General features: G+C 38.5%; 1 protein-coding gene across 1 annotated transcript in view; it reads right to left on the bottom strand.

The window, feature by feature from the left end:
* Positions 1 to 10,429, bottom strand: part of LOC114549223 (vasoactive intestinal polypeptide receptor 2) — a 48,932-nt gene extending 38,503 nt beyond the window's left edge. Inside the window, exon 1 of the mRNA XM_028569457.1 lies at positions 9,988 to 10,429. Coding sequence (XP_028425258.1) covers positions 9,988 to 10,044 — 57 coding nt within the window. The 5' untranslated portion in view covers positions 10,045 to 10,429. The remainder of the gene's footprint in view (positions 1 to 9,987) is intronic.
* Between the last annotated feature and the right edge of the window lie 200 nt (positions 10,430 to 10,629).

Genomic DNA, 10,629 nt, shown 5'->3' on the forward strand with positions numbered 1-10,629 from the left:
CACCAACACACCTACAATGCACAATTGACAAAACAGTTCATTTCATGCTCAAAATCACACAAACTAAACTCCAACAATAATTTTCAAAATACAACAATTCACTAAACACAATACACTATCAACCAAAACAATGCAAACATGTCTCAAAATCAAATAATTCTTCCAAAACACTAACACATGTTCTCTTCCAACAGGAACATTTAGTCAATCATAGCACAATGTCATCAAAACAATAATATCAGATGGAATTACAGAAACTGCATTATTTTATATATGTCAGGTCTGTTCCTTATATATACACACACACACACACACACACACACACACACACACACACACAATAGTATATTGTATTGATCATAGATTGTGTTTTACACTGAAGCCTCTCTACATTTTTGTTTTGTTGGGTTTAGTAAATGTATGCATTTTGTTTCTTTTGCTGCAGAAATTCAATACAAAAGATGAATGACCCATCTCAGAGAAGCTTTATAGAATGTACGGTTTATGAAAAAAGAAGACAGAATTGTCCTGGTACTCATCTTCCTCTCCCTCGTGCAGGAATTTTTCTTACTTTCTTTGTGCTGATCTTTATTGTTCCTTTTCCACACAAAATCAGCCCAAATAGGTCCTCTTTTACTGTATGTACTACTACAGTAACATATGGTCATGTGATTGAAAGAACCTCAACACCTGTTTCCTAGATGTCAATCAGCTGAGATTGATCTATTTGCATAACTTCAATTAGCTGTTTCTCAGTAGCAATGGAGTAAAATAAAGGGGATATATTTGTGTTTATTTGTGAACAGCTGTTGACTTTCACTTTAGCCTATAAGTTAGGTTCAGAACATGAGGTTATCTGTTCTGACTTACAGTGTGAAAGCATTTGTGAATTTGGCAATACATTCCACTGTTTTGGTCTTGGTTGAGCTTGTTTGTAAAAGATGTTCAAGCATTTTAAATTTGTGTTAACTGTATGCAATTTGTGTCAAAGCAACAAGAAATGTGTTAATTGTATAGCCTTCACAGACCGATGTTGTGCTAGCTGTGTTAAGAGTTTAGGAAAGTTGTTAAAAAGGTATTGAAAGAATTGTCATAGCAATCGTAAAAAACTGTAAAGCGCCTTACACACTTCAGGCACCATTCACCCCAACATTCATAGACTGGTGGCCTAGGCTGGCACACAAGGAGGGTCATCTAGAAAACGGACGAAAGAAAGAAAGAAAACGGCAAAAAAACACGCATCAGGCGGATTTCCTGCGGCACCGGAGCAATCCCGGAAGTGGAACGTCAAGGATATTAATATTAACGGTCTATGATATAGACTAAGCGGACGGTAACCACGGAGACACACTAAAAGTGAATGTAAACAAAAAGGGCAGCATGAGAGATCTTCACAAAGAAGAGAAAAACACTTTATGTGTGTGCTGGGAGGTCTGTTTACACTGAGATACACTGCCGCTCTCAGCAGTATTTCAGACCTGTCTGTCACACACACACACACACTTCTGTTCGGGACTATTTTTAGCAGCGGATTAATCTACATTTGGTGCTCTAGTGAGTATTTGTGGCAGCAGGATGCTGTGTGTGTGATTGAGTCAGAACAAACTACAGAGTGTGTGTGTGTGTGTGTGTGTGTGTGTGTTTGTGTGTGTGTCCCATGGATGTGTCCATAGTTATGAAGGAACATGTGACCCAGTGCAGTGTGGCTCACTGATGTGTTATTTTGGCACAGAGGAAGAAGATACATCAGGCTGTGATACACACACACAACTTTTTCGTACAGCTTTTCAGGGATTTTTTTTACACTAACAATACTTCATGACTGTTTTCCAAAAGAGTAACTTTTGGATGTAGTTTTCCTCACAGATTTTGTGTAGCATTCTTTTTTTTTTTTTTTAAATTGACACAAAAATCTGCCTTAAAAGATCTGAAACTACCAGAGTCAACATCCTGCATGAACCAATTTTATTTCAAGTTATTTTATTATTCTGTATGTTGACTGAAAAAGGTCTGCTGGTCATCGGTTACGTTCAAGTGCTGGTGGAAAGTGATGATACCCAACTTTAACTGGAAGATGCTGTCAGAGAATCAAACTGACAACAAAAGACAAATAAATAGGAGTGAGAGAAAGGATGATGGGTGTCAGCATGCTTCCGTCTCTATAAAAGCTTCACCAGTTAGGCTTCAAAGTAGGAAATTAATTTAATAAAGTTTACACTGACATTTAAATGAACAGGTGATACATTTGAATGTTGATTTTCAGGGGAGAATGTGTCTGTTTTTTATTTAATTTCCTCCCTCAGACTGCTGAACTTAAATAACTTTTAGGAGGCATTTTTAAAAATACGTGTTGCCTTAAAGGGCGACGCAAACCTTATTTTTTTTTTACAACTCATTTGAAATTTTTGATTTGGAATCATGTCTTTCCGTTTTCTGCTTCTCAAAACAAAAAAACTATAAATAGAGAGGGGAAAGGGCAGAGGATGAGCCGTTTGACCTTCTTTAATCCAACAAACAACATAATCTCTGTCTTCTAATGAGCTCTAATACACACAAATACACACAGAAACACACAGATCCATTAAGGACAAAATGTTTTGGATTAAACTAAAACAAATGTTTGTAATGCTGGACCTCTTCTGACCTCGACTCCGTCCAAAAAGTATCACAGATTAGACCCGATTTGTTCACTGAGAACAATAAAAGCACCAGTTTGTCTCCTGTGTGCACATGCAATCGTCCGAAAATAAAAAGTAGAATCTGATTTTGTAATCCGGTTTGTAATGTACCCATGGATGTAAAGATCGCTATCACTGGATTACTCGGATGCTGAAGAAATCTTAAAAACGGGATAATTCTCAGGCAAGTTCTGAAGCTATAAAGAGCATCTTTTTTTCTATGCTTTCTAAGCAGATTTATGGAAGTTATTTGTGATGGATACCGGAGATAATTACATCCTCAGACAGTGTACGTCACACTGAATCTACAAATACATACATCTTTCAGGTCTGTGAGTTCAGAGTTGACTGAGTTATGACTCAGAGAACGAGTCAGAGATTTTTGACACCAATCGCGGCCATCGAGTGACAGCTTAAAGACCACTAAAAAGGTATTTTTGATCCACAGCTCCGTTATAAACTGTAACCTTGGAGACAGGGGCGATTCTAGGATCAGACCTTTAGGGGGCTCAGGCCCTAATGAGAATGTGACACGGATACAGTGCATTGAAAAAGTGTTACAACCCCCAACCCCCCCCCTCCCCCGCTAAATCAGTAATTTAATTAGCCGCTCATTCTCCTGAGCTAGCTACTGAACAACGTCGACTAACGTTTTTTGACACTACGATGGAACTAAACCTGACACTTTAGAAGTTTAAGTAATAACGATTAATTTGACACATGTTGACAATGTTCTTACATTCAGCAATTGACCGTTCGCAAAACCCCGCCCTCAAACGGTCCTGTAACTAAGAAGAAGGACCCCCGTCAAACATTGCGATTTCAGCAAGATGGTGAAACGATGTGCCTATGGCACCTGCAAGTCTGACACCAGGTACCCCAAAAGTTTAGAGGGAGGGGTCGTTTTTTTCGTCTTTCCAAAGCCCAAGACCCAAGTGGAAAGATGCCGACAATGGATTAAGCAATGTGGGAGACCTCACTCACAGCTAAATGCCTCGAAGATTAATAAGCATAGCTACATATGTCTGCTCCAAGGTAAGTAAAGCTAGCGAGCTAACTTATATCAATTATCAATAAGTAGTTTAAGTAGCTAAGTACATAACTGGTACGATCTGTAAAACTGGACTTAAGTCAACAGTTGTGGTTCTATATAGCATTATTATCGAAAGTAGTAAAGTTAGAACATTAGATACTTTATTATTCCGTAGGAAATTCAGGCAGCCTGATAGCTGTTAGCCTGTCAAGCACATGTTGCTATCGACACCGATAATTTAGCAAGAGGTTGAGGGTCATTGAACATATCCCTCCACTGCATATTGCAGCCCTTTCTGTCGTGCCCTGGAGGATATGTCTGCTGCATTACTCCAAAAACAATCACTTATACCAACAGGTATGGAGCTCAACCCAGCCATGGCTGTGTGTCTGGTTCTCAATTGTTTGACGGGTGTAGTAACAATAACTAGGGGGCGTGGCTTTTGTGAACGGTCAATTGTAGTTGCTAACGTTTCAATTTGGGTTCTAATCTGCACCATGAAACGACCAACTTCTTCTCTGGGGACTACCAACGTTAAAACTTCACAACCGCACTCCTGCTCGCGAAATCACTAATCCCACTATGGCCACTAAAACACCCGCCCTACGAAGCAGCTCGATTGGTCGGGGTTATGCATTTCCCCTCGAGTGGGACAGGTCTTCTTACCTACCTCAGAGACTTCCTTAACTAAACACGAAGAAGCAGTTTTTATGCACCACATATCTGGAACAAACTCCAAGAAAACTGCAGATCTGTTGAAACGTTCCGTTCTTTTAAATCAAGGCTGAATCATTTTTTGTTAGTTGAGAGTGTTTAGTTCTCAACTAGTTAGTTGAAAAATATTGTGATATGGTAAGTGTTGTCTTTTCATGGTTTTACGGGCTGCATTAAAGTAAAGTGATGTCATTTTCTGAATTTACCAGACTGTTCTTGCTGTTCTATTATTCCCCCTTTACCCAGTTAGTCATTGTATCCACATTATTGGTGATTATTTAACAAAACTCTTATTGGGTTAATATTTTGTGAAAGCACAAACAGTCAACCCTACAATATCGTAATATAATGTACTGGATGAAAAATCTCGTGATATTCGATTTTTTCCATATCGCCCAGCTCTAGGGGGAACATTTCCTAGCATGCATTGGACAAGAGATAGGGCACACCCTGGACAGGAGTATTTCAGTTACAATATATCAGCATCTTGCTTTGAAACAATGAATATATCTAACATACATATCTTAAAAAAAGGTTCACTTTTCAACCATATTCAGCCCAGTTTTCTCCCAGACATCTTTCCGCCTGCATATCACTAAACAAATACTCACTGGAACACCAAGAGGACATTTAAAGGCCATTCTTCTCAACTGAATAAGTAGTAACTTGAGCAAATCTCAGAGAAGGGGTGAATGATATATTGACTCTATGTCGTACCAGGTTGCGCAATATTATATCAAAAGTGTCGCGATAAGTATGCAGTATTTTAGAAATAAAGAAGAAATAGATAAGAGACAAAACGGAACGAATCAGAGAAGCAAAAGAAAAGTTGTTTCCCGTTCTCATATTTCAACAGAGTGACAGTGTAAGTGAAGAAATAGATAAGAGACAACAAAACGGAGCGAAAAAAGTTGTGTCCTGCTCTCTTTATTTTATACGGTCCAACCAGTAATACATGCCCTGTTCTGTAGACATGGTCCTTATTTATTTATTCATGTTGGACCAGTCCAATATGACTGTTCGTTAAAATAAACCTTGTGTTGGAAGAAAACTTATTTTGTTTTATTTGTTATGATAGATAGAAATATAATTTATTGGGGGGGAGAAGACATGCAGGAAATCGTCACAGGTCGGACTTCAACCCTGGACCTCTGCGTCCAGGCCTAAACCTCTCAGTATATGTGCACCTGCTCTACCCACTGAACCAACCCAGCCACAGTTATGAATCTATTTTGATGAGTTACTTTTGTAATTTTAAATGTTTAAAAAAATTGAAATTAATATCAATATCGCAATATTCATTATCGATATCGCATTTTATTAATATCGTGCAACCCTATCTCAGAGTCACCACAGAAAATCTTTTAAACTGACCTTTGTTGATCTGAAATGAAGACCGATTCAGCAACTGCACGGCCTATTTCTCGCTTAAAATATTTTTTTTGTGAGCCATCTTCATAAAATATGAGATCGTATTCTGAACGAAGCCGCCATTGGGCACGGTTGTAAAATCCGGGAGAAGCCAGACCCACGTGACGCGTTCGTCCAATCGGCTGCCGGTTTTCATTTTTTGGGGCAACAATACAGATTAGTGCCACCTGCTGTTATGGAGACGTATTACGTCTCGCGCACACCGTACGCTCAAGCTCGGTGTGTCAGTCCGACTGCCTTTTCTGGCGAAGGTCGGCCGTCGGGTTGGTGTGTCAGAGCCTCAACGTGTCTTTGAACGTGACAGATGAGCCCAGATGGTCAACATGAGGAGTTTACGGATGTCACTCTGCAGGATTTTCCTGCTGAACGTCAACCGTTTGTCTGCCGCAGCTTTTACATTTAAAAAAATAATAATGAAAAAACAAGAATGAAATCAGTGTATCACAGTTTAGCTTACTAAACTGTAACTCACTAATTGTTTTACCCTTTTTTTTTTTTAGACTCTTCATATCCTCATATCACTTTTTCCATTATCTCTTAAACAGAACAAATGTAAAAATGAGCTTGTATATAATACACTTAGTATTAAACGTCATGTTCCTGCCTCACAGAGCAGCAGGACTCTACTATCCAGTAAGATCAATAGATGAAGCAGAAGGCATTCACATTTATCCCAAGTACATACATATCTACTGTAACACACAAACACAGCGGACATGTTTATTTTGGGATTGCAAAAGTCCAGCGTTGTGGAATTTCTTGTCCAGCAGACAGAAAGTATCCACAAGGGGAAGGAATGCATTACAATTTCATGTTGTATGATGCTGATAATGTTTTTATTTTTCATTAAACAGCTGCAGGACTTTACAGAAGTTAACTTATTTCACTGGTGCACAACTGTAACACCGTCCCAGCCTGAATCCTCTTTGTTCTGCTGGAAAATGTTCCCTGAATACATTAAAAACACTCTCTCTCTCCCCAAAGTTTGTTCAGACTTACAAAACGTTCTTAAAATTTCTAAAAAGGGATCCCAACGTTTTCAAATACCAAACATGCCACGCTGAATTCTGGGAGAGAATGTGCACAAAACTAATGAAATAAGCCACTCTTTCCAACCTTAAAGCTTCTTAAGAGGGAATGAAAACAGAAAGGATCACTCTGATCCCCTAAAATCAAAAACACAAGACTAGATGCTGCAAATCAGGTTTTTGTGCTTTTCAATGTTAATTTTCATCTGAATTGTCAGCCTAAATGAACTGAAATATCAGTTATAAACTTACAAAATGCAGGTTTTCGGTCTCTGAATGAAACTTTTCTGGTATGTGTGTAAATATACGTCAAAACTTGGGCTCAAAATGTAGGATTTTTTTTGCTATTTTTGCTCTTATGACCGCTGTAAAAAAAAAAAAAAAAAGTTACTTCAGGAACTTTCCCTGCGAGTTTAACCTTAAATGAGTCACTTCTCTCTCACTCCAGTGCACTTACGTCACCTCTACAACCTCTACAGAAGTTATATTTAAGTAAATCATCCACTTGAGTTGTCTGGTGTAGCATTTAAACCCCTTAAAGGAACAGTCCCGGATTCTTAAGCTGCTCTAAAAGCTGATAACTTAACATACAACGTATTATATACGAGATGGAGGTCTGCAGAGTCCAAGAATAGAGCACGAAACAGACCTGGCTATTAAAAATTAACCAGCAGCAGCCAGAAAGTTAATCTTTAATTCATGTTTTCACACAGTGACAGAATAGAGAGGAGTCAGCTTCATCGCTGCTGCAGCCGATTCGCCATCCAGTGTTCAAGTATCGACACTAAAAGCAGCAGAGAGGAAGTTTAGAAAATATGACTATTAAGGCACTTCCTGTGGTGACTAAAAGCTGCAGAAACCTTGAGAAATCCATCTTAAAATGCACAAATGTAACACTCCCAGTAGGAATATTAGAGGAAATATGAATAAAGCAAGTAGCAAGAGGTCACAATAACCTCACTGTGTGACTATTTTAACCCTTATTTTAAAAAAATTAAAATCAACACGTTTTGGTCTCTTTTTTTGACACTTTTGGTGCCTTTTAATTGTTTTTGGTTCTTTTTTTTTTTTTTTACGTTTAACTTGTTTTCACTACCATGTATAAACACCACTAACACCAACAACTTACTACCACTATAGTTTTACAATTATTTTTGGAATTCATGGTCAATTAAAAACTATACTGTACCCAATTCTTGAGTTAAAGCAGCAGAAATTATGACTTATTTAGACTAATATTAAAGGAAGGATAATCACAGAAGGCTCAACGTTCAGCGAGGATTTCTTTTTTTTTTTCAAAATGCTAAAAAACTGAATAAAACACCCAAAATTCTATGAAATTAGAGATCCGATCTTTTGTTGTACTCGCGAAGCACGTTGGATGGGATCATCCATCCATGTTATTTTTGGGTAATTACAATTAGGTCGTTAAAAAGAAACCCATATTTCTGAGATAAACGTTTTCAGAATGGGTCAAATTTAACCTAAAGACATAATAGTATGGCCTAATTATGATTTTAAAAAGGTCCAATATGTAATTTATTTACTGTAATAATTAAAAAAATTATCCCAATGCATCATCAAATATTAAGGAAACATGCTACGTTGAAATACTATCTTTGTGTGTACGTTGCCGTATTGCTAATTGTATTTTTATTTGATTTAACTCCTCTGTTGTTATGTAAGGATTATGTTATATGTTGGGACCCCCTCGAAAACCAGATGATTCTTCTCGAGGGGTTCATCCTAATAAACTAATTTTGAACCTCAAACTGAGGTACTCGAGAGACGTTTGAAAAGCCTTTTAATATCTTCGTAGCTTTAAAGTGATTAAAAGAAAGATCTTTTAATTACTTTATAGCCAAGAAGAGATTAAAAGGTTTCCAAAACGTTACCCTCTCCCTTAGTTTCCTTCAACCATTCTAGGATCAGAGCTTTAGGGGTGCCTGGCACCTTTTCAACAGCATTTTTTAAAACGTTATTCTACTGTGCTGACTGTGCATTTTAACATCACTTTGGACCATCATGATCGGGGAAACAATGAGTCATGTAGCCCGACTATAAAAGACATCAAACATTCTGAGAAAACATCCTTTAATGCTGAGCCACAGGCCCATTACTACAGAGGTGAGGAGGTATTACAAATGAAATCAGATATTTATATATGGGAAAGCAGACATTTGCAAATTGCAGTACCAATAACTTTTGAAAAGATGTATGCGATTTTGATTAATGGCTGAAGAGCTCTATTTTCTGAAAATGGCTCAGAATTTCTTTCCGAATGATCCAGGCATCTGGATTCTGGAGTTTGTTTCCCAATGCTGTGATATTCCCAGAGCAGAACTCCTTGGCTCACAATACTGTAGATAACAGACATTTATTTTATTATTTTTAGCAATTATTTTTTAGGCGTGCCAGTGTCAAGTAAAAGTACTAAAATGGCCCCTGGCTACAACCTCTGTGAAGTAGTAGGATCCCCAAACTGAAGTGCACCAGAGGGACTCTCTAGACCAGATTAGCACTCCATACAGGCTGGACTGTGACTAGTAATCATGTGTTGGGTTGTTAATACAATAATCACATAATCAGAAAGGAATTTATTGCCACAGTAGTTACCCTACGTGCAATTTGCCTTGATGATTGGTGCATTCATACACAAGCAGACATAATGTATAAGAATAAACAATTATTACATAAACAAATATATACAAAACAGCTGTTTGAGTAGTTTAAGCATCCTGTTGTCCTCGGGTCAAATTTCACTCATTTTCAAAAAGTTTATATATAGCCTGCTACATTTTCAAAAGAAATAACGTGGATGGCTCCCTACAACGCTCTTCGCAAGTTTTATGAAAAAAAGTGACAAAACGTAGGGGAAAAAAACACAAAAAATGTCAAAAAGGTGCATAAAAAACTAAAGACTTTGATAAAGTGACAATAAAGTGACAAAAACATCGGTGGAAAAGCAACAAAAGTGTCGAAAAAGGCGACCAAAAGGTCGAAAAAAAAAAAAGACCCAGAAAAGCAAAAAGTTGCACGGTCGACGGGAAGACAACAACAAGGGCTATAAGCATGAATACATGACGGCATGTGAGGGACTGACCGTGAGGATGGAGCTGAAGCCGAGCAGGAGCAGAGCGAGCCGGTGCGTAAAGGCCATGGTCACATCTCATCCAGCCCTGGCGAACAGCAGCTCACCTGGCCGACATCTCCAGCAGGAAACACGTGCACTGGAGTGAAAACGCCACCGAAGTGAAGTCTGGGAAGTTTTAACGCGCAGTTTCGCCTGTAAATCAGTTTTCTTCTCGCTTTTTTTTTGGGGGCACGTTGGTTTTACAGCTTTACGCACGAGTCAGACCTCTCTGTGCGTCATAAAGAAAAGCCAAATGTGTTGCGAACAAACCGCTGAATTCACACCTGAAACAGTCCAAACTGACAAGAGCCGCTTCCCGTTTGTAGCGAGGCGGCGGTGCGGTTCACTGCCCGTTCGCTTACAAAGAAGTGCGCGTCCCCGTCACACCTTGTCTCTTAGGACGGCCCGGACTGATGCGCGCTCCCGCAGACCTGAAAGAAGGTCCTTAGTGGTTTTATTATGAAATAACAACAGCGGCACCGTGTGGCTGAACTCACATCTCTTTTTTTATATACTTTTATTGCAATTCCTTCACTAATTAACAATCCATTACCGTACAAAGCAGTAGCATTATCATATCCTTGCAAACTTTTTTTTTTTGGCTATGTATGT

The sequence above is a fragment of the Perca flavescens genome, chromosome 22, assembly GCF_004354835.1.
Source record: "Perca flavescens isolate YP-PL-M2 chromosome 22, PFLA_1.0, whole genome shotgun sequence".
Taxonomy (NCBI): Eukaryota; Metazoa; Chordata; class Actinopteri; order Perciformes; family Percidae; genus Perca; species Perca flavescens.